The following is a 24348-nucleotide window of genomic DNA, read 5'->3' as shown; positions in this document are numbered from 1 at the left end:
TGAATTTATACCTGAATTGCAATTTATGTGAAAAAAATAAAAAAAATAAACTACCTATGCAAAGTTTGACAAAGGTTTATGGTAAAATGGCTGCATAGAAAGTATCAAAATATTCTTAGATGAATACCCTGGGTTATCTAGTTTAAGAAAAATATATACATGTGGGGTGTTTTTTGGAGATTTATGACATAACAGTGGTACAATGTCACTATTGATACATTTGAAAAATGTAAATTTTGAAACCGCAATTTCCTACTTGTACTTATAGCCCTATAACTTGCAAATAAAAGCAAAAAAACACGTAAACATTGGGTGTTTTTAAACTAAGGACAAAATGTTTAATCTATTTAGCAGTTTGTTTCATTCGATTTTGTAGATCAGTAAAATATTTTTTAAGTAGAAGTCAAAAAACACGTTTTTTTGGGGTTTTTTCACCATATTTTACTATTTTTTTTAAAGTAAATGATATGAAATGATACAAATAATGGTATGTAAAGAAAGCCCTTCTTGTCCTGAAAAAAACAATATATAACTTGTATGGGAACAGTAAATGAGAGAGCGGAAAATTACAGCTAAACACAAACACCACAAAAGTGTTAAAATAGCTCTGGTCCTTAACGTACAAACATCGCAAAAACAGTCCGGTCCTGAAGGGGTTAATTCTTTGTGTGTTATTAGTTTAAGCAGACTGTGATTGTCTATTGTTGTGACGACCAATTTGTGCAGAAATCCATATCATTCCAAAAGGTTCACATACTTTTGCTTGCAACTGTATATATAATATATAGACAGCATAGTGTGTACATTATTATGATGATCTTTATATAGCGCCATCAACATACATTATATATAATATATATAGCATAGTGTGTACATTATATATATATATATATATATATATAATATACAGACAGTGTACATTTTATAATATATATAGACCGCATAGTGTGTACATTGGACCGCATAGTATACATTATATAAAATATAGACAGCATACATTATATATATTACATTATATATAATATACAGACAGCATACATTATATATAATATACAGACGGCACACATTATATATAGACAGCATAGTGTGTACAGTATACATTATATATAATAAACAGGCGGCACACATTATATATAGACAGTCTACATTATACAAACACAAGAAAAAATATAAATAACTTAATTAATCAGCAGCTTCCCAAATTAACCCTCACAGTGGGTCACTGACTAGTAGACGTATAGAATGTAGAAAATAATGGGATACAGCTGCCAACCTAAAAGAATAATGAAAACAAACAAAATAACATAGTGTAGTATCTTCTTAAACAGTCATTTATTGCCAATGGTTAAAAAGTATGTGAAAGACAAGTCCTACGTGTTTCGTTCCAATGTTGGAACATCCTCAGGGACTTGGTAAAAATAAAATCACAAGTTTACAAAATTCAGTATAACAATAAAACCCGTCAGGGCGACTTGCATTATTATACTGCATTTTGTAAACTTGTGATTTTCAAAGGGCACTTCTTACACACCCTCAAGCTGGTGTTCTTTCATCCTGCACATATTAAGCATGATATAATGGATTTATAAGTTATTTCTTTCTCTCCCACACTCTATTTCCAATCTCTGACTATTTAGTTAGTTTATCTACAATACAATAACATTCTAAAACAGTTCCCTTGTACTACAAGTACTGTAGATAAGGACTCCTCACAGTCCTCAAAATAATATGGAAAACTGAAAATCTACAATACAATAATGACAGAGAAAAACATTTTGGGATGGAAAGTTAATGCAATAATCACACTCACAAACCAAAATTGATTGTAGGCGTATCCTAAAAATAGTAGAAACCTCAGGACTTGTGGAGCATCATGGCAAATATTTTTATTTTTTTGTAAATCTTTCTTTTATTATGGCATATGCGTCATGGGGTACAGAAGAGAAAGAGGAAGCATTGTGGGGTAACACAGGTTAGTATAACAAGGTGGTGGACAATACACCTCTGAGAAAGACTGCCATATTTTTGTTTTTTTAGAACGTCATGTAAACAGGTTTATACAAGCGTGGTTAATAAAATAAAAAATTAGAATGGTAGACATTTGTCGCTTAGACATTTGTCGCTTAGACATTTGTCGCTTAGACATTTGTCGCTTAGACATTTGTCGCTTAGACATTTGTCGCTTAGACATTTGTCGCTTAGACATTTGTCGCTTAGACATTTGTCGCTTAGACATTTGTCGCTTAGACATTCGTCGCTTAGACATTCGTCGCTTAGACATTCGTCGCTTAAGAGAGAGTAAATAAAAAAGTAAAAAGGTCAAGGTGATGAACATTCAATGTGATAGACATGGCTTAATAACATCTGTTCTCAACAGCAGCAGGCGAGTAACCGTTATGATATAGCATAGATTAAAACTCGCTAATACTGTACAACAGGCTAAGTAACAAGAAGAAGGGCATAACTAGCTATTACGTTATGATAATTCAATTAAATTAAATTAAATCGCTGCCTAGGTGATGGAGCACAAGCATTCTTTAGATCAGGTTGCGACAATGCGTGACAAAAAGAGTAATGCATGTGTGTTATACTATGTGTGAGCATGCTGCGGCTTTACCGCTATTCATGTGAGTGGAGTTACACTATCCGAGTTTGCTGAGCAGGGCATTCTCGGGTTCCAGCTGGTGCGTTACCTGTCTGTGTGGTGCCTGCAAATTGCTGATTGTGACAGGTGAGTGTGTTCCCTTGGTAGGTATGTGGTTTGTGATACATGCGGCTTGGTCTGATTACCACTAAAGGAGGCATGCAAGAAATTCTTTAATTCAGTTCGGCATAAAGTAAGTCTCTGCGGTTTAGGCTGGGTTGCTGGTTGTGGGCCGGGGCCTGTATAAGTCCAACTTGCCTCACCCTATGCCCGTTCTGAAGGCTCTTTTAGTGCGGTCGGGCGCTTGTCGGCCGTTCGGGATCTCTCTGGTCCTGGATTCCGGCAGAGATTTCAGATGGGTCATCAGGGAGTGGAGGTGATTGCGGTAGGGGGCTTCTCCCTCTTTCCTGGCAGCAAGTAGGGTACGCACCATGTGGCCACGGACTCGGTTGCCACTCGGGGCCGGGTCATTCCCATGACGGGCGCTACGGAGGGCCCAGGTGGTAAACCGCCGCCAGCGGCGGGCGGCTCTCCTGCGGTGTGGCCGGTGTATAGGAGGGGATCTCCTTCTGTCTGGATGGTTGGGCCGTCTGTCGGTGCACATCGGCTTTCCTCGGGGTCAGCCCGCCCTGTCTCTCTGTCTGAGGCCGCCTCACCTTCTCTCCGTGTTGCGGGGTCAAAGGTGCCGTCCGGCTGTACAGCTTCTCCCAGAATCGGCGGAACAATGCGTCCAGTCGCTCATGTAGAGGTTGAGTGGGAGCGTGCTCTGCCGCATGGCCTGTAGTCGCCATTTTAGGTGCGTCTGCTTGTCGCAGTGTCTCGTGCATTTAACAGTGTACTCCTGCTGCAGCAGAGTTTAGCTTAAGGTGTTTGCTTAAATGGACCAGGATAACCCCCACTGGTCCCGGGGGGGGGGGGGGGGTAGAAGGGCCCTAATTTGGTAGGCTGGGAGAGCGGCCGTCTCTCCCCACCACCATGCGATGTAGGCCCCAAAGTCTCAGCCCGGATTCCCAGCGGGTTAATGGGTCTGAAAAGTGCCCCTCCGTGCCCCAGTTGTCTCAGTGCCAGTTTAGGTGTGCTGAGGGTCCAGATTGGGTGGGTTTCCCCTCGTTTTCCGCCGAAAATCGGGTCCAGTCTCGGGAGCTCACGAAAAGCGTGTCTGCTCGGCTCCCCGGTCAGGCCCCGCCCTCCCATCATGGCAAATATAGAGGAAAAAAGATAAAAATAATAATAGTGCAGAGTATCTCAGTCAAAGTAGACACTTTAATATAAAGACACACTTACAAAGTTGAAGTGAAAAACAGGCACATCATATAAAAATGGTTCAATCACAGGATCCCAGCAAACAGGAACACCGGAGAAAACAGCAACTGAATTCACACATTGAGGCTAGCAATCATCATCTGTGAAGAAAGATATATAATTAACCCCTTAAATCCGGAGGACGTACTATTACGCCCTGCAGGAACCGGCTCTAAACGCCGGCGGGCGTAATAGTACGTCCTCCCCATAATGGCCGCCCACGTGGCCGGCGCTAATCGCCCGCTGCAGATCGCGGTCGGGGGGGATGCCTGCCCCCCCAGGCAACCCCCCCTGTGGCCGGTGACCGCGATCTGCAGTCTCTGATCGCAGTGACAGGCTGTCACTGCGACCAGTATTCAGCATGTGTCAGCCGATTTCAAATCGGCTGACACATGCGGCCGGCGGCTTTCCCCTTCTGCAGATCGCGGTCGGGGGACTTACCTGGCCCCCCAGGCAGTCCCCCTGGGGTCAGTGACCGCGATCTGCTAAGTCTGAGATCGCAGTGACAGGCTGTCACTGCGATCTCAGAGCTCTCTGATCGCAGTGACAGGCTGTCACTGCGATCTCAGAGCTCTCTGATCGCAGTGACAGCCTGTCACTGCGATCAGTGTTACATGTGTCAGCCTATTGGCTGACACATGTAACTGGCACAGTGATCCCCCTGCAGATTGGAAGGGGGGAGTGCTTGTACCACCCAGGCACTCCCCCCTGTGGTCAATTACCCAATCTGCAGGAGGTGATCACAGTGACAGGCAGTCACTGTGATCACTGATCCTGTGTGTCAGCCAGTGATGTGAAATCACTGGCTGACACTGTCTCTGCCCCCTGTCCTGTAATAAAAATAAAATATTAGTTAAAAAAAGAAATAAAAAAAATGACAGTTACAAATAAAATATACTTAGATCATATATATTATATATATATGATCTAAGTATATATATATATATATATATACACACACATTTACACATACACGACGTGTATTTAAATATTAATATATATATATATATTAATATCAAATTACACGTAGACTGATACTGATTAAATATATATATAATTATTGTTATATATATATTTATAAATAATATAAAAAAAAAATATGTAAATACGTAAAAAAATAAAATAAAATAAATAATTAAAAATAAAATATTAAAAAATATATAGATGTGTTTTATTTCGTTCTAACTGTATTGTGATATTAATATATATATATTTATATCAAAATACACGTAGAACGAAATAATATATATATCTATATACATAAATATATACATATATATCACTATATATATACCTATATATAAATAAAAATATTAAAAAAAAAAAATATATATATATATACGTATATATACACATATGTATATATATACATATATTAATTCTACACATATATTTATGTAATAATTTTACATAATTAGGTATCCTAATTAATTACAATTAGCGGAACCTGCCTGACCACCCATGCCGAAAGTATAGGGAATTTAATTTGCTAGCACTATATTTAACCCTATAACTTTCCAAGACACCATAAAACCTGTACATGGGGGGTACTGTTTTACTCGGGAGACTTCGCTGAACACAAATATTAGTGTTTCAAAACATTAAAATGTATTACAACCATGATATCGCCAGTAAAAGTGACGTTTTTTGCATTTTTCACGCACAAACAGCACTTACAGGGACGATATTATTGCTGCAATACTTTTTACTGTTTTGAAACACAAATATTTGTGTTCAGCGAAGTCTCCTGAGTACAACAGTACCCCTCATGTACAGGTTTTATGGTGTTTTCAAAAATTACAGCGTCAAATATAATGCTTGTGTTTAATTTTTTTCACATTAAAATTCGCCAGATTGCTTACGTTGCCTTTATGACCCTATGGTAGCCCAAGAATGAAAATTACCCCTATGATGGCATACCATTTGCAATAGTAGACAACCAAAGGTATTGCAAATGGGGTATGTCCAGTCTTTTTTAGTAGCCACTCAGTCACAAACATTGGCCAAAATTGGCGTTTTTTGCATTTTTCACACACAAACAAATACGAACGCTAACTTTGGCCAGTGTTTGTGACCAAATGGCTACTAAAAAAGACTGGACATCGCTTATTTGCAATACCTTGGGTCGTCTACTATTGCAAATGGTATGCCATTATGGGTGTAAATTTATTTCCTGGGCTACTATACAGTCTCAAAGGCAACGTAACCAATCTGGCGAATTTCAATTTCAAATGTAACATGCTATATTTGACCCTGTAACTTCCCAAAACACCATAAAACCTGTACATAGGGGGTACTGTTTTACACGTGAGACTTTGCTGAATACAAATATGTGTATTTTATTGCAGTAAAAGCAAACAGTATTATGACATTAACAGTTAAAATGTCATGTAGAACGAAAAAAATAAAAAAAAATCTTATTTTCTCCCATTTTTTTCATATTAAATTATGTTTCATAGCTAAATATTTGATATTAAATGAAAGCCCTGTTTCCCCTGAATAAAATGATATATAATAAGGGGGGGTGCATTTAATATGAAAGAGGTGAATTACGGTTGGACAGACATATAGCGCAAATGCCAGGTTTTGTTTACGTTTTGTTTCGTTCACAACTTGTACATTTGGCTGCGGTGTTAAGGGGTTAAGAGCTCACGTCTGAATTAAGGGGCAGTAAGGGGGATATCTACTGACTCCATACATTGGAGTGTTACTGACTCCACATATTGGAGTGTTTATTTGTAATAGTAAGTACTGAAAACCTCATCTTTCTAACAGTACAGTATTATTATTATTATTATTATTGCCATTAATATAGCTCCAACAGATTCCATAGCGCTTTACAATATTATGAGAGGGGATTTAACTATAAATAGGACAATTACAAATAAACTTACAGGAACAATAGGTTGAAGAGGACCCTGCTCAATCGAGCTTACATTCCTCTGGACTATCCAATTAACACAACTCTTTTAGGTTCCCCCCCAACCTGTGGCCACCACTAATAAAGCCTGTTTATTAGGGGGCACCCTTGAGTCAAGATTTTCTAGTCAGTGAAAAGCTAAACAGCTTTAGACCTAATAGACTTTCTCAGCAACTATACTTTTGGTTAAGTGACTTACTACTTCCCAGTGCATAACCACACTCAAGAATACATTTTGGTCTTTGTATGTGCATATTACCTTTTTTTACTTTATCTAATTATATATAGACAGCATTATAGCAGGTGGACTTGATGGTGTTTTTTGGCATGGCATTGGGGCACGGAGAGACACTCCAGGATCTATCTCCCAAGTGTTAGATTCAGTGACAGAATCATGCTCATTTACTGAGCTTGATCACTCCGCTGCAGTGTTATCTATGAAGTTAAGGGCTGTATGAAATGCTTATCAAAAAGTCTTGGATCACTAAAATAGCCCCAGCTGACATAGGAGCCCCAGGCATTTATTGAATCATGGTTTTCCTGGTGTGAGCAGAAGTTTAACCCTGCTCACACTACATTGCTGTAGTGTGAGCACTTTGAGCACTGTGTGCAGCTCAACTGTCAGAGGCCAGAGGGGAGCCCCAGGTATCTATTAATACCTGGGTTTCCTGGCAGGTTTTTAACTCTGCTCACACCAAGATCTAGCCAGGCATTGGCAACCTTCGGCACTCCAGATGTTTTGGACTACACCTCCCTTGATGCTTTGCCAGAATTATGGGTTTAACCCCTTAAGGACACATGACGTGTGTGACACGTCATGATTCCCTTTTATTCCGGAAGTTTGGTCCTTAAGGGGTTAAGAGCATTATGGGGGATGTAGTCCACAACATCTGGAGTGCCGATGGTTGCCTATGCCTGCTTTAAATGCCAATTTAAGGAGCTGCGTGCTGACTTTCAAAAAGATGGTGCCACTAAAATAGCCCAGCTCATAGTGAAATTCCAGGGATTCCTTGATACACCCCTGCTAGTACTTACACTGCATGACTGTAAAGGCTGTCAATGGGTGTTAAATCCCCTGTACTGCAATGTTGTCATAAAATGGTTAATCTACGATAGAGCACTTATTCATCTTGAGCTTTGATAATGTCTCATGTTCTTAAACTATTGCTTTCTCTCCTCTGTCTACTCCACTTACTCAATGTCATCTGCACAATATTAGTCACTTAATCACTCACAAGCACAGCTATAACTGATTTCTATTACTCAGTTGTTCTGACAAGTTCATACGACTTTGTGTGACTCAGTCTACGTATGCAAGTGAGAGAAGTTCTTGGCCAGAGCTGTAAATATAGAGCATTCAACTGACTCCTATGGTGATCGCTTCACTTTTAGAACTTTGCAGATTCACTTTAAGATATATGCAATGTAGAGATTTCTTAAAATGTTTCTGAATATCCTGCACATTTTCTTGAATTTTCATTCTGACATGAACTTACAAATATTTCCACCTTTCGTTACTTTTGTGATTTTTTTTTTTTTTTTTTTAAATACTTTATTTTTGATTGAAGCATTTGACATAAACATTGCGTATAACAGATTATGCCAGAATCATATGATGTTACATAGGTTTTTCAGTGGTATTACATCTCGTTTTACTCATAGCTCCCTTATTGCTTGGCTTTACGTATCGTCAAAATGCATTCATTATTATGTTAGACTTCGTAACTTTTATCTGATAATATAATTCAAAAATTTAATTATCGAACTTGCAAACATTATCTACTTTATCTTTTGTTTCTGACCACCTGTCCGGCCGGGTCCTTGTTTCCCATTGACTTTTGTGATTTTATGGTCTGTTTTTGTGTTGCTATTTATGCAGCAAATTACATTTTATTCATTATTTTGCACACCTGCAGTGTATAAGATGAAGTGGTCTGGGCGCATTTAGTGGTACTTTCATTTTTAAATGGTTATCATACCATCAAGTAACTTTTAATATTTATTTATGTTTCTAGTTTTTACTAAGAATTCCACGTATAAATGCACATATGAGGTAAAAGCTTAGTCTGTTTTTTATTTTTTTAAATTTGTAATATTGGGAATTATTTTTTAGGACTCCCCTACCAACTCTAAAATAACTAATAATAAGAAGCAATAACTTTCCTGATATCCATCGCCGGCCGAAGCTCCTGGCGCTGCTCTCAACTCACCATCTGACATCACCTGGACTGTCGCTTGGTCCAATCAAATACTTTTCATAGAGAATTTGATTGGATCACTTTAGCTAGAGTGCATGCAGTGAGGGCTTAAGTGAAGGATGGAAGCTGACGACAGCCATACTTTTTGCACATTATTGATGTTAGGCAGCTTGGAATAGAGTTCTAAGCTGACAAGTTCATGTGTGCAGGTTATGCAATTGGCCTCTGACACAAAAGTGCAGATTACTCTGTACGTGAATCATTTAAAGCAGAAACGCTGCACATAAAGACTACTACCACCATAACCACTTCTAAAAGCAGAACTGGTCATGGTGGTTGCAGTATATCCCTTTAACAACATCATGAATACATTGAAAGGCTGATAATTACAAGATCTGAGAAATTAAACAGATTAGGTTATAGAGATTAGAGCACATCAAAACAGCCTACACAGGGAGTGGGAGATAGGGTAGGTTTGTTTTTAGACAAATCTGCCTTTTAAAGAGTTCAGACTTTATCCAAATGAAGTGGAACATTTATTACTTTGACGCATGTACTTCAGTGGTATAAAATGTTCATGTTGCTGGCAGTCTGTCTGAAATGCTGCTACAGGATGCTGCTCAAATGAGCTTACATTCTATCTTTCACATACCAACCACCTGAGGGTGTTCAAAGGCCTCAGACAAGATCTGCAGGTTTTACAAGCTTTTATTTAGATATACCACCAATGGAAAAAATAACTATTAAATGCATGTGTGTTTTCATATCATTTAAACTAAAGGGACACTCCAGGCACCCAGACCACTTCTGCCCATTGGAGTGGTCTGGCTGCCAACTCCCACTACCCTTAACCCTGCAAGTGTAATTATTGCAGTTTTCATAAACTGCAATATTCACATTGCAGGGTTAACTCCTCCTCTAGTGGCTGTCTATTAGACAGCCAGTAGAGGACACTTCCGTGTTCATTAAACACGAAAAGTGTGTTATAACGACGCTGGACTTCCTCACACTATGTGAGGACCTCAAGCGCTGCCGTAATTCCCATAGGGGATTGCATGCACAATAGCGGGGAAGGAGCGTAGGCAGAGCCTGACCCAGCGCGGAGGGACATCGGCGCTGGATACAGGTAAGTCACTGAATGGGGGTTTAACCTCTTCAGCAACCTGGGATAGGGGTGGGAGGGAGAGGGGACCTGCAGTGCAAGGAAAACAGTTTGTTTCAGAGAAACTGCTATGTTTACTTATGGGTTAATCCAGCCTCTAGTGGCTGTCTCATTGACAGCCGCTAGAGGCGCTTCCGCGCTTCTCACTGTGATTTTTACAGTGAGAAGACGCCAGCGTCCATAGGAAAGCATTGAGAATGCTTTCCTATGGACTGACTGACTGCGCGCGCGGCTCTTGCCGCGCATGCGCATTCAGCCGATGACGTCGGAAGGAGGAGGAGAGTCCCCAGCGCCGAGGGAAAGGTAAGAGTTTAACCCCTTCCTACCCTTAGAGCCCGGCGGGAGAGGGACCCTGAGGGTGGGGGGGAACCTATTAACACTATAGTGCCAGGAAAACAAGTTTGTTTTTCTGGCACTATAGTGGTCCTTTAACCATTTTGTTACATAGGCTTTAAGCAAGCATTTAAAGTTACCTTTGTTCTGTGTTTTTTTTTTCTCCACTCTCCTGGACATGAGCTGAATTCAATCTATTTTATCTACCATATTTATCCTTCTATGTCACTCTCCCTTTGTATAGCAGACCCCATATCATTCATACTGTGCAAAAGCGGCCTAGTGCTTTTTAAATACAAAACCTTCCTCCTACACGAAGATTTCAGCTAAGCCATGGACCCCCCTTAGCTCCTGCAGTCTTTCTACTGTATCTTGTGGCATTTTTTTTAGTAGGTCAGAAAAGACTACCTAGTCTAGACAAAGGTCCTTGGACTGAATGTTGATCTTTTTTGATCTTTGAAGAAAGTAGTTGAGCACTTAGTTGTCATTAATCCATCAATTAGTAGTTTACTTAATGTGTGAGAGCCTGTGGCAATTACATTATACAAATCTGCTTACTAGTTTCAAAGGAACACTTCAATCACCATAACCACAGCATGATGTAGTGGTTATGGTGCCCTTCCATTGTAAGAAGTCAAGCTGGTTTTAGAGAATGGTTTGACTTCTTACCTGGGGTCTGCCAAGCGCGCTCTCTCTCTCCCCCCTAGAGTCCCCCTATCTCTCTCTCCCCACTGTAGCAGTATAGCTCTCTCTCCCCCCTAAAGTCCCCCTATCTCTCTCTCCCCGCTGTAGCAGTATAGCTCTCTCTCTCCCCCCTAGAGTCCCCCCTATCTCTCTCTCCCCACTGTAGCAGTATAGCTCTCTCTCCCCCCTAAAGTCCCCCTATCTCTCTCTCCCCGCTGTAGCAGTATAGCTCTCTCTCTCCACCCCTAGAGTCCCCCTATCTCTCTCTCCCCGCTGTAGCAGTATAGCTCTCTCTCTCCACCCATAGAGTCCCCCTATCTCTCTCTCCCCGCTGTAGCAGTATAGCTCTCTCTCTCCACCCCTAGAGTCCCCCTATATCTCTCTCCCCGCTGTAGCAGTATAGCTCTCTCTCTCCACCCCTAGAGTCCCCCTATATCTCTCTCCCCGCTGTAGCAGTATAGCTCTCTCTCTCCCTCCCCCCTAAAGTCCCCCTATCTCTCTCTCTCCCCGCTGTAGCAGTATAGCTCTCTCTCTCCCCCTAGAGTCCCCCTATCTCTCTCTCCCCGCTGTAGCAGCATAGCTCTCTCTCCCCCTAAAGTCCCCCTATCTCTCTCCCCGCTGTAGCAGTATAGCTCTCTCTCCACCCCTAGAGTCCCCCTATCTCTCTCCACCCCTAGAGTCCCCCTATCTCTCTCTCCCCGCTGTAGCAGGATCTCTCTCCCCCCTAGAGTCCCCCTATCTCTCTCTCCCCGCTGTAGCAGTATAGCTCTCTCTCTCCCCCCCTAGAGTCCCCCTATATCTCTCTCCCCGCTGTAGCAGTATATATCTCTCTCCCCCCCCCAGAGTCCCCCTATCTCTCTCTCCCCGCTGTAGCAGCATAGTTCTCTCTCTCTCTCTGTGTACGTGAGCTGGAGCTGGCTGTTAGTGGCTGCCAGCCGGCATCGTTCTGTCCCCGCCCACATTCCAATACGTCAGCAGCCTCCCTTTAAACAGCTGCACATCCTGCTCTGGTTTTTCCTGTGCTGAGTGCTGGCAGAGATAGCATGGGGCCTAGTGACAGAGGTAGGAGGACTGCGGCTCACCGTGTGACAGCCTGGCCCTGTACTCACTCACACTGATACTGATACACTCACTGACACTCACACTGATACTGATACACTCACTGACACTCACACTGATACTGATACACACACTCACACTCACTGACACACTCACTCACACTCACTGACACTCACACTGATACTGACACACTCACTCACACTCACTCACACTCACTCACACTCACTGACACACTCACTGACACACTCACTGGCACACTCACTGGCACACTCACTGGCACACTCACTGACACTGGCACACTCACTGACACTGGCACACTCACTGACACTGGCACACACACACACTGACACACACACACACACTGACACACACACACACACACACACACTGACACACACACTGACACACACACACACACTGACACACACACACACACACTGACACACACACACACACACTGACACACACTGACACACACACTGACACACACACTGACACACACACTGACACACACACTGACACACACACACACTGATACACTCACACTCACTGATACACTCACACTCACTGATACACTCACACTCACTGATACACTCACACTCACTGATACACTCACTGATACTGTGCTCTATCTGGGGTTATTATATTCTGCTGTATTAGAGTTATTGGATGTTCCTGCTTTATTATTATTGTTATTATTATTATTTCCATAATGTTAGTAATGTAATCAAACCATGATCCATCAGATCCCAGAGCTGGTGCCGCCAGGCTGGGAATGCACTCTATATATTGTCTGTCATTGTGTGTCACCTTGGAAAGTGTACTTGACTCTTTATAAGAAATGGAGGCTTTGATCACAGTAATTCTTAATCTTATTTTTGGCATTTATGAAATCCCATGCTCACACAAGGTTTATGCATAGCTGCTTGTGACATTTTATTTACAGATTTTGGGGATTTTAGGACATGTACCAATGTTGACAGTTTTCTATTTTTTTTATTGTTAATGCTTAAGGGTAAAACTGAAGGCAGTAACCTGCAATAACCTTTATTATACATAGTCTGCTGAGAATGCACTGTGGGCATGTTGTAGTGGGTTTCTCTCTCTTTCCAATGCTGTTTCTATGATCAGTCTGAAACCTGATCTCTGGGGCCCCTCAGCACAGCTGGAATGTCCCATTATTGTCTGACTTGTCAGGCATGTTGTGCATTTGTATTTGGCCTGAACAAACCTAATTGTAATAATAATTAACTTCAATTTATAATGCATTGAAATGCAGGTTGCGTCAGTGTTTTGAAAACAATGACCAAGCAAGGTCCCCTTTTTATTCAAACTGTAGTTACTCACTGTTTCATTCTATGTCTGGGAGCTTGCAGTTACTGAGTAACATTCATTTCCCGTCTTAGAGGTTGTTTTCATCCTATGCTTGTCTAATGTTGCAGTTTATTTTGTATGTGTTTGTGTATATTTCTACAGTGAAGTAGATTCACAGGAAGCCTATCCATATGGAGACCAGCTCTGTAAATTATGTCCTGTTTTGCAGGTTTCATAAGTTTAAGTTTGATACATTTTTAACACCGCCTGTTTCTGTGTTTTTGTTTTATAGTGAAATCAATAAGAGTAATATAACACGTCTGTTAGTCCTATAAGTTAGGCTAGCCTAGGACACGGGTAGGCAACCATTGAGCAGCACTGTGCCAAAGCAAGACTTTAAAGTCTCGTGGTGTGCCGGTCCTATTTTTAAAATTTTTATTAAAAAGAATGTGCATGTTGCCGTATTCTGTTTGTCTTATATATGGGTGCTACAACTGCTTTGTATGGCTGAATGTGTGCTGTTATTTTGTCTGTGTGCAGTTTGTGGTATTGTGTGCTACATATGTATGTAGGCAGTGTATCAGGTTATATGTGTGACTATAGTATTGTAAGCGCTGCCGGATATGTTGGCGTGATATAAATGATTCCCATTGTACAGCGCTGTGGAATTTGTTGGCGCTGTATAAATAATAAAATGTTACTTCTGGTTATGTGCTGTGTGTATTTGTCAAGGCTTTTTGGGCTATTGCATGTGAGAGGTCGCTTGTAAGATTGTGTCCATGTAAGTGGGTTGTCCAGGGGACAACCCATCCCTCTTGTGGGCTGTTTGTATTTGTGTGTAGGAGGATTTGTGTGTTGCTCCCCTGGGGTTCAGTAGATACAAGTCAAGGGGCTGGGATTGCAGTAACCGCTGCAAGCTGCTGTCCTCCAGTGCAGATTCCACTTCACAAGTACTGTGAGCAACTCATCTGAGCTCACTTCTTCTGAGCACAGCAGTGAGTATATATTGAGGACTGCCCCTTCCCAACTGCGGCAAATACTGCTAGTGCTGAACATTCAGTTGGCACTAGCAGTTATCTGAAGAATTCCCCCTTCGACCCCTGATAGGCCAGTTTCAGGGGAGATCATCCAATTTTTCTAGCCTGTTTGGGCACCTCACGGCATAAGTTGCTGACCCCTGATGTAGGATAGCATAGCCTGCCAGTGTCACCTTTGTTCCCATTTGAAATGTACATAAAGCCTTTCAAATATCATACTTTTGTTTTGACATAATTTTGGGAAATAATGTGGCCGTATTGTGCCCCAGATATGGGAATCTGCCATGACATGTACTGGGATTTGAATAAGGGTATTGTTTAGTGCCTCTTTTTTCCAAACTCTATGTAATGTTAAGTTTGTGCTGAATTTAAGATTGGAAGTGTAGGTAGTTTTAATGTTTAATTCTGTTTTTATATCACTCGTCTTTGTGCGTGTTTGCCCAGCATGCAAAATGCCAGTGTGCAAAGTTTAACTTTTTTTTTTTTTTTTTTATGATTTCCTTTTTTTAGAGTCAGGAAACATGGACATGGACCAAGATATTCGTTCCTTCGCAAGAGATCCTCTTTCTAAATGTCTCCAAGCAAGAAAGGAATTGGAAACTGCAATTTCAGCTGTTCTCAAAGCAGAGCAACAAGTGAAGGAGAATGGGAGGGAGGTAGGTGTCATGCAGGGAAGTCACACAGAGGATTGTGTTTGTTGGATAGTTGACATGGGATATCTTGCAATTTTTGTACAACGGGTGCATAAATAAAAGAATATCCTAACTTAAATAATACGTTTTGAGTGGAAAAGAAAAGAATCTTATTTGACATTGAAGAATGTTTTGTAGATTACGTGGTCTATAGTGTGTGTGTCACTTGTGGGATGCCATGACAGCATAGTGGTGAATCCCTAGAAAGTCCTTACATTTCCAAGTAGATGCAGAATATTCTTGGACTACTACTAGTGTTGACATATACACAAGGTTATTCACTAAGGAGGGAATTTCACATTTTAGGCTAATCGATTTAAATTGGAAAACAATTCTCCAAGTGGGCCTGTGTTTATTTTGATTATTTTGCCTTAAAATGGAATTCACTCTAAATTCTAGATAATTGGCACTTTAGTGGGTAGTCCTGACAGGTTGTGGGAAATAGGAAAACAGGTGATGCATCATTTTAATAAAGTTTCATTTTATTTTCAGGTAAAGGCTCAGATCAACTCCTGCATTAGCCGTCATTTAGAGTGTCTGCGTAGCCGTGAGGTCTGGCTCCTGGAACAAGCAGACCTCGTCCAGCAACTAAAGGAGGAAGCATTGCAACAACAGGCACAGCAGCTTTACTGGGTAAGGGTACAGGGCACCATGCTGGCACATTCTACTCTCGAATAAGGAGTACGAGATTAGCTGCTTTACTCATCTTGCACTGGCTTTATTATGTGCATGCATTGGCACACCCTGAATACATTTTAATCAATTTATATTATGTAAGTGCTTGTTAAGCAATATCGAATGTAAGATTGCCGCTGCAATATAACCAAATCCATTGTATGCAATACATAGCGCAGCTGGCCTTTTACGTTCCAAAAGCATTACGTTTATTACTGTTGCATGCCTAAAAGAAAAAAAAATAAATATATATATATATATATTGTAAAAGTCTTTAAACTTTTTCCTGGCATGCATCTGTCCTCTTCCTGATTGACTGCTTATATTTCATGCTCTTAAAGAGTGTACTATGTACTACCAAACTTGGTCTCAGCTCAGTATAATTGGCAGGTGGATTAATAGGACAATTACACTAATTGTCTGTGATCATACAATACGAAGCACTTCTAAGTACTCTGCTTTCAGGGATTCAAGTGTATGATTTTTATTTTCCCACACTGTGTTTACACTCCTCATTCAGATTTAAAGTAAAAGCACGCTATTTATTTTCTAAAATTCTAATCGGTGTAGGTTTTATTATTTTTGGTTTTATTTAGTTTGGTAATCGTTTCTGCCTTTGTTTTGTCTCCTAGTTGTTGGGACAGTTCAATTGCCTGATTCACCAGCTGGAAACCCCTCACAGCAATGACTTGGCCAATCAGATAACCGTTTGTCTGGAAAGGTAATGGTATCCATCATTGACAAAGTGTTTCTTATCCTCGAAGACATTTACAAATTCAAGTCTTGTATTATTCTCAAAAGGTTGTTCACCATTATAAAATAGTTCGTTTTTTGGTTACTTTTGCCATCTTAGCTAAGATAGTATTTAAAGCAGGTCTGTCCAACCTGCGTCCCCCTAGATGTTGCTGAACTACAACTCCCATGATTCCCTGGCTATCTGTTTCATTGAAAGAATCATGGGAGTTGTAGTTCAGCAACATCTGGAGGGCCGCAGGTTGGACATCCCTGATTTAAAGAATTCACAATTTATTTTTCTTTAGTTTAATATTGTCCCTTAATTATGCAAAGGTTAACTAGTTGGATAACCTTTTAAAGAGGTGATAGATTAAGAGTTAGTGGATATATGTGTAACGAGGCTGCACTTAGAATTAACAAGTAATATCAAAAAAAGACAGCCGTGTAGAAAAAAAAAAAACATGAATTTTATCATCAATAAAATTCATGGCAAGTCTTTTGTTAAATAGCACAAGAGGCTTCCACATTTCTTTTCATAAATTAAACTGCTAAATGCTATATTCTGTAAACAGCTGGGGTTTCTGGGATGTGCAGCTCGGCCATAGAAATGTATCATCCCACCAGGGATTTCAGCTATTTACTGGTGTGATAGGCTAATTGCTTGTGTGAGGAAACCTCACAGCAGGAGCTGCAAACTTCAGTTTCCAATATTTTTTTTTTCTCAATTGTGTGATTGATTTATTTTGTTCAGATTGGGAAGCCTCGCCCTTAAACCAGAGGAGTCAACCGCCCTTGGCTTTGAAGCTGATACTTCTTCTCTTCGTCAACTTCTCAGAACGTTTGGTTCCATCACAACTACAGTAAGTTCCGATTTTGTAAATTCTTGCCAAAGGAGAAGTGTTCTAGTTGTGTACATTGGCAGAAGGTTCAGAGATGTTATAACACTCCTTTCTGTGGAGCAGTTTATTATAATAAGTTTGCTTCTTATTTTACTTCATAGAATTCAGTTGAAGAGAAACCAGCCCCTGTCAATCATATGCCCTGTAGTTTTGTGTCCCAGAATCCATGGCTTCTGCACAACTGCTTTGTTCCAGCAACGGAACAGGTAAATTCTCTCCTGCTCAGGTGTCATTCACTGAAATGTAATATCTCCAGAAAACCAGGTTGCACATTTTAAGCCAAATTAGTAAAATCCCTAGTCAGCCTTCTTTGGGCTAAAATTTTGAATTAACACTTTAGTGAATGGCCCTATATTGTGTGCTTGCAGCACAGCTTCCTCTAATCTCACCTGTTCAATTAATCAGATTCCCAAACAACGATCATGGCTGTCCGTTGCTCTCTGTGTAGGACCTATGTGAACAGATTTACACAGAATGACATGGAAGCTACAGCTGAGCTATATACTGTATGGTCATCTCGCTCATAAATATGTGCAGTTATTTCTCTTGCTTTTACCATTGATAGTTGAGAGAGACACTCATTATGATGCTTTGTGTATTATAGAAGCCAATGCCTAGATTTTTTGACACGCCTCTCTCTGATTGGCTGTTGAAAAAAAAGGACACTAACCTTCCTCAGAGCTCTGACGCACACATTCCAAATTCTTCCCTCCAGTTTTGGCTGCAAAAAGGACAACCTACTGTGACAGAGGTATGTTTATTTGTGTCCAGTCCTTAACAGTGGTGTTGTAAAAATGTACCTTAATATAATTGCTGCTTCTCTTATCTTTACTGTAGTCTCTCTAATGTCATTGTTGGACTTCAGTGACCATTTTTTTTTTGGCTCTGTAGAGAAGACCATATAAAGTATTAAGCATGCAAACAAAAGATGGAGAGATATAAAAAAGTTTTTCTGCAAAGTTCTAAAATTGAGATTACCATGGAAATTAATGAAATTTGCAGAAACATCTCATTGGTCTCCAACTTGATTGCACCACTTAAGTAACATACAAATGTGAAAAAGTCCATCATGCCTGTAGTGTAAAATTTAACAAATCATTTTAGGGAGTGAAATATTACTGTTCTGTCGTAGTGAGTAAAAGGTACATTATAGTCCCCAAAATAACTTCAGCTTAATGAAGCAATGGTTGAATGGTGTATAGATCACGCCTCTGAAGTGAGTTAACTCCAAATTGACTGAGAATTGAGCAGTAAGACTGCTGGGGCATGATCAATACACCAAAACTTCGTTAAGCTAAAGTTGTTTTGGTGACTACCCTGTGATTGGATATCAACACTTGGGAGTTCTTTAGGGATATCTTCTTCCTTAATGAATCGCTGTCCTTTCTACAGCATATGAATTATACATACCAAAGGGCAGAATGTTTATTTTGCCTTAAATAAATCAAAATATGGTTCTGAACCTCATGTGGAAATTACATGCTTTATGAAATTAACTGTGTTGTGGTGCATGTTTCTTTTTTAATTGTAAATTATGCTCTTAACAGGATTTAAATGCTCCCAAACCTCACACATTCAGTCTGGAAAAGATTTGGGGTCAGATGGGAGAGTTGCACAATTGGCTGCTAGAGTCCAAGCATGACAATCAAGACGACACCACCTGCTCAAGCGACGGTTCCTTCTCCGGCTCCTCCATTTCCATTGAAAAGGTTGAATTTGAAGAGTTGGATAATCAAGAGGACATGGATATGTCAGACTGGCTGATTTCTCCTACTGAGATAGAGGACCCAGTGAATGTGGCAGATAAGTGGAAGAAGGTATTCAAACCATTCTTTGAGGACTACAATAAAAATGACTGGCTACCAAAAGTAGAGTCTTGTGGTAATCGCTGTGGTGGTCATACAGCTGCCCTAGAAATAGAAAATCTCGGAAATCTGAAATGCCTCCATGAGCAACTAGGAGGAAAGAAGACCCCAAACTCTAGCAACGATATGTGGCTATTGCAGCACCCTCAACCTGAGCTGAGGGTGGAAAACGTCTGTAAAGCCAATGAGCTGTGTTCTTCCTTTTCAGAATGTGTTTGTGATGAAAGTTGTGAGAAAGAAGCCCTCAGCAAGTGGTTACTCAAAAAAGAAGGAAAAGATAAGAATGGAATCCCACTGAATCAAGAACACAAGTCGAAAAACTGTGAACCTGAAAAGCCAAGGCCTTCCATTGAGATGTGGCTACGTCCCTGCAGAAAAAACTCTGAAGACCACTGCAGTACCAAGAATGTTGAAGAACTTGACCCATGTGTTAGGATGTTTAAAGATATAATCGAATCTCCTTTGTCAAACTGGGTTGCCACATCTAACCAAACTGAAGAAAAAGGAAACAAAGAAACAAAAGAACGTCCTTGTAAAGCCCTCCCTGAAAGCACACTGTCCCCTTTCCATATGCCTCTGAATCCTAGTGCCTGGGTGTTGTCTTCTACAAAGACAGATAACTCAGAGAAGTCAGAAGAGCCTGATCTAAAGGATAAGTGGTTGCTACGCAAGAAAGCACATGTAAGTGTCTGATAAAGCTGCTAACCAAATGTTCAGTGCAGATTAGAGCTTCATATTCATGTAACCATTTTATCTATTTGCTTATATGGCATTTACTGCAAGGGAGCTCCTTAGTGTCTGTAGAATGAATGCAGTTTCTTGTAAGTTAATCAAAATTATGTTCATTACATTTTAGTCTACTCTTATGCGACTTATGTTTACTTAGAGTGCATTATAAAGACCAGGGATAGCAAAAGGGAGGATCCTCACAATTCTATTCCATGATTTTGTTTATTTGTTTTTTACCTTTCTATTTTTTTTTTATTTAATTTGTTTTGTCAACCAAAGTGACTGAACCTTGAGGGAGCAGTTGTCCCCCCAACAGCTGGGGATCTACATTTGGCTTTCCCTAGTCTAAGCAAATGTAAACCATTTAATAGAAACCTGTAGAATTGTTATTGGAATGAAGTGTGTGGTTTTGATCTGTAAACTTAAAAAGTCACTCTAGACCACTAATAAACCTTGTTTTTTTTTCTCATTTTGCAAAAAGTGCAGGTTTTAATAGAAATGAACACTTTTTATAAATGTATCTGGTTACACCCTCTGGCACCAGGTAATGTTACTTCCTGGTTTTGCTGGCTCAATGCAGCTCACCTCAAGAGGCAGCAATTGCCCAGAGCACCTGACTTACAAAGACTTCTCATTGAGCTGAATTGGGAAGTCTGTGATTGGACAGCCACAGAAAGTCTGGGCGGGGTTAGAAGGGGAGGGCTTGCAAAGGAAGCAGATAACAGAACTGCAGGTTTTGCAAGCTGATTTTAGATATAACCCCAATGGGGAAAAAAGCAAAACCATAATTAAATGCATGCAAGTTTTCATTTGGAGTATATCTACTAAACAGTGATTTTTATTTATTGTGTATTTGAGCAGTGGAGTGTCCTATTAATGATATTGTAGAAAAATATATTCCTTTCTGAAAAACAAAACCCTACATAACATACCACACTGTTCTTCTTTCCCCAGGACTATTATGGTCTCCCCAGTGTATGTGACTTATTTGCCTGTATGAAACTGGCAGCTGACAATGACAAATGGCTATATCGTAGCCCCCTGCAGGTAATACTGTTTACAATCTAACTCCATGGTGAAATCTGTAATATTAGGTAGGGGAACCTATGTGTATATTGGACACTTTGTTCTAAGTAGAGTTATGTAAAACCTGCAAAGTTTAGGAATGCTGTTGAACATCACTACATGTTGCACTTTCTGTGCCTTTGCAATTAGAAAGTTGTTTTGTTGTTTCCTTTGCTGAAGCAGCCTGGCTTTAAACAGGAACATGTTAAGATTGCATAATGACATTGTGTTACAATTGCTTTCCTGTTAAACCGATTGTAGACCATTAGTATGTGATACACACTATAACCAATGTCATAAATAGAACCACAAAATTCAGTAGATTGAGCCAGACGTTGGGAAATAATCTTGTATACACCACTGCAGAGCATGTTTGAGTTTTATAAATGTAAAACAAATGAGCTATAGATTTAAATAGCACATGTTACTGTGACATGTTAATTTTAGTACTGTATAAGGAGTGGTGACAGAACACCATTACCTAACCGCTTGGGGATTAGAAAAATCAATTTATTGCATTACCTGGGTGAAATGTCCGTGATCCATAACTAATAAATACATGTGATCTCACCTAAAATCTTCCTCGTAGGCATGCTTGAATTAATAGTTTATCCCTTCATTTTTTCATTCCTAGATGTGAAGCACATTATAAACTCCAAGCCACCAATCAACCTTCTTGCTGATTACGCACACTAAGGAACCTTCATGGCAAAGAATTATTGTTTTTTTTGTCATTGTCTATGCCATTTTTATTTTATCATAAAGTTTGTTCGTCTGCTGGTCTATAACATGTGCTGCAATGTCAATAACTCACATCCTTGACCTTCATCAAAGCAATTTGTATTGACCGATCCAATTGAAAATAATCCAATATAAATACAAACACAGCCACCGTCTGCTTTATGTTTCCAGGAATTCTATGTCTGCACCACTGTGACGTTATTTTATATTTGTGGTTCCATCATTTCCATCATGCAGTGTTCACTGTGTTGGTATGGTTTTTGCCAAACTATATGCTTGGGCGGTATTTTGTATCATTTTACTTCATACCTGTCTGCTTACTAACGCATGTAACCTTGCAGTAGCTGAACTTTACTTTTCCACGGGGGCATCTTATTGGCAACTGAAGTAAATGTCCTGGCTTACATGTTCTGCTCTTTGAGTATAACTGTGAGTTCAACGACTATTTGGTATTAGAAGGCACACTAACACACCTGCCGACATAGATGTGAAATTTAGGGGTTTTATGCCCCATAGAACGCAAGTGTCTGTTGAAATGTCAATAGCATAATAGAATGTAGCCCTATAATTTCTTCTAAAGTTCAGCATGAATTCTGGCCTCGTTATAATCACACTTTGTTCATTTTGATATCCAATTATGGATCCATCCGCTCCAAAATATTGAAATGACAGAAAGTGAATGTGTTTTCTCCCTGTCATTGTGCGATCCATTGTGGAAAGTGCTGAAATGCCTTTTTTTCTTTTTTGTTTTTTTTTGTTTTAATGCAACACTTGCTTGCAGCAGCGGATCAAACATAATTTATTGTGCCATGTGGAATCTCGGCATCCTCACATTTATTTGGTCACTAAGTCAGCTGCTGCTGCATCTCTCTGATAATTGATTTTCTTTATCTATAGAGGGCACTATCACTTAAATGTTATTCCTCCTTTAAAATGTGAAGTGTTTTGAAACCATGCACTTACACAAAAACATAGCATCATACGAACATTGACATCTCCCCTACACCTTTAAAGTCCTTTAAATGTAGGCACTCTAATAAAGCATTGAATGGTAGTGTCCTTTTAAATTGTATTTCAGGAATGAATTTCTGAACTGGGTAGTAAAAGTCTGCACCCTTCAATACGTTTGTTCCACATGGTGACCATTGCAGAAGCATTCATTTCATTCACATTAGTTTTTTTTTTTTAGCTGTTTGCACAGAAAGCTGGGAAATGGCAATTTATTTTTAAAAACATGAATGTTAGAATATTTTTTTTTAATTGCAGTTTAGATTCACAGGATTATCTGTTCGCATATAAAAATGTGGAAAGTTTTATTTTGATTCTTCTCGAAGTATTTGGAATTATAGAATCTGTCTGTCATTTTTAACCATTTTATGCTTAAGGGGCTCCTGTTCAACGATATTTGTACCCCACCAGCAAAGGCATAAACAATATTAAAGAGGCACTCTACGCAATATAATCTCTGCAGCTCATTACATTGGGTATGCACTACCCCTCAGCTCATATTGCGTTATTCAAGTTTTCATTCGGTTTGACAAATAACATGGATCTACTGGTCTTCAGTTTTCCCCAGAGGACAATAGTCATCAGTCACTCAAAGTTGGAAGAGCCAAATTCACTTCTGGTTTGATACAAGCTGGAGGAGTGATATGGGACAGCCCCCAAAGATTTGTGCATGATAACCACTTCAGTGAGCTTGTAGATGGTATGTTTGGAGTGCCCCTTTAATTGCAATGACCTGTTTCAATGTTTTGTCTGAAAGTGCCAGTCTACCTTGTCTGTTTATTAAAGTGAACACTTTTAGCTATGTCAATCCATATATTTTGATTATGCTAGTTAATCTTACAAATTTAATTTCATATGTAATTTTCTTTCATCATTAAAGAATTACAGCAATACATGAGACTGGTTTCATTTACTTTGCAGTACTTAATGATAAGCAGTGAGAATCATGAGCCTATTTTTGTGTTCCGTGACTTGCTCGTGAGTAATGGGTGTGGGCTGTATTTGTGAAGGATGTTTGCTGATTCATGAGGACTGTTACTTCTGCAGGTTTAAAAAATAAATTCAACAATTACATAATTATTTTTATTTTTTTCATTTTTGGACTGGGGCCATAACAATGTTATAAGCTTGGTGACACATTATTTATGTAATATATAACATAATTACATTTTGGGGTTAATTCGGCACTGCTGAAAAAAGTTAAAGGGATATTGCTTTGCTGCAGAGGGATTTGGATAGATTGGGGGATTGGGCACTAAAATGACAGATGAAATTTAACGTAGAGA

General features: G+C 39.8%; 1 protein-coding gene across 2 annotated transcripts in view; it reads left to right on the top strand.

Moving 5' to 3' along the window:
* NCOA4 (nuclear receptor coactivator 4) overlaps positions 1–23955 on the top strand; it is a 33940-nt gene extending 9985 nt beyond the window's left edge. Inside the window, exons 1-10 of one of the 2 annotated variants that reach the window (XM_063435271.1) lie at positions 12212–12305; positions 15164–15309; positions 15838–15978; positions 16653–16741; positions 17507–17615; positions 17756–17860; positions 18259–18405; positions 19202–20200; positions 21203–21295; positions 21948–23955. In XM_063435271.1, the coding sequence (XP_063291341.1) occupies positions 12287–12305; positions 15164–15309; positions 15838–15978; positions 16653–16741; positions 17507–17615; positions 17756–17860; positions 18259–18405; positions 19202–20200; positions 21203–21295; positions 21948–21953 (1854 nt within the window). In that variant the 5' untranslated portion in view covers positions 12212–12286 and the 3' untranslated portion in view covers positions 21954–23955. Of the gene's footprint in view, positions 1–12211; positions 12306–15163; positions 15310–15837; positions 15979–16652; positions 16742–17506; positions 17616–17755; positions 17861–18258; positions 18406–19201; positions 20201–21202; positions 21296–21947 lie in introns of those variants that run through there. The other variant, XM_063435270.1, reaches the window with a different exon arrangement.
* The last annotated feature ends 393 nt before the right edge of the window (positions 23956–24348 follow it).

The sequence above is a fragment of the Pelobates fuscus genome, chromosome 10 (assembly GCF_036172605.1).
Source record: "Pelobates fuscus isolate aPelFus1 chromosome 10, aPelFus1.pri, whole genome shotgun sequence".
Lineage (NCBI taxonomy): Eukaryota > Metazoa > Chordata > Amphibia > Anura > Pelobatidae > Pelobates > Pelobates fuscus.
Note: the sequence above shows the minus strand (reverse complement) of the source record. Positions and strands in the feature narration are given on the sequence as shown.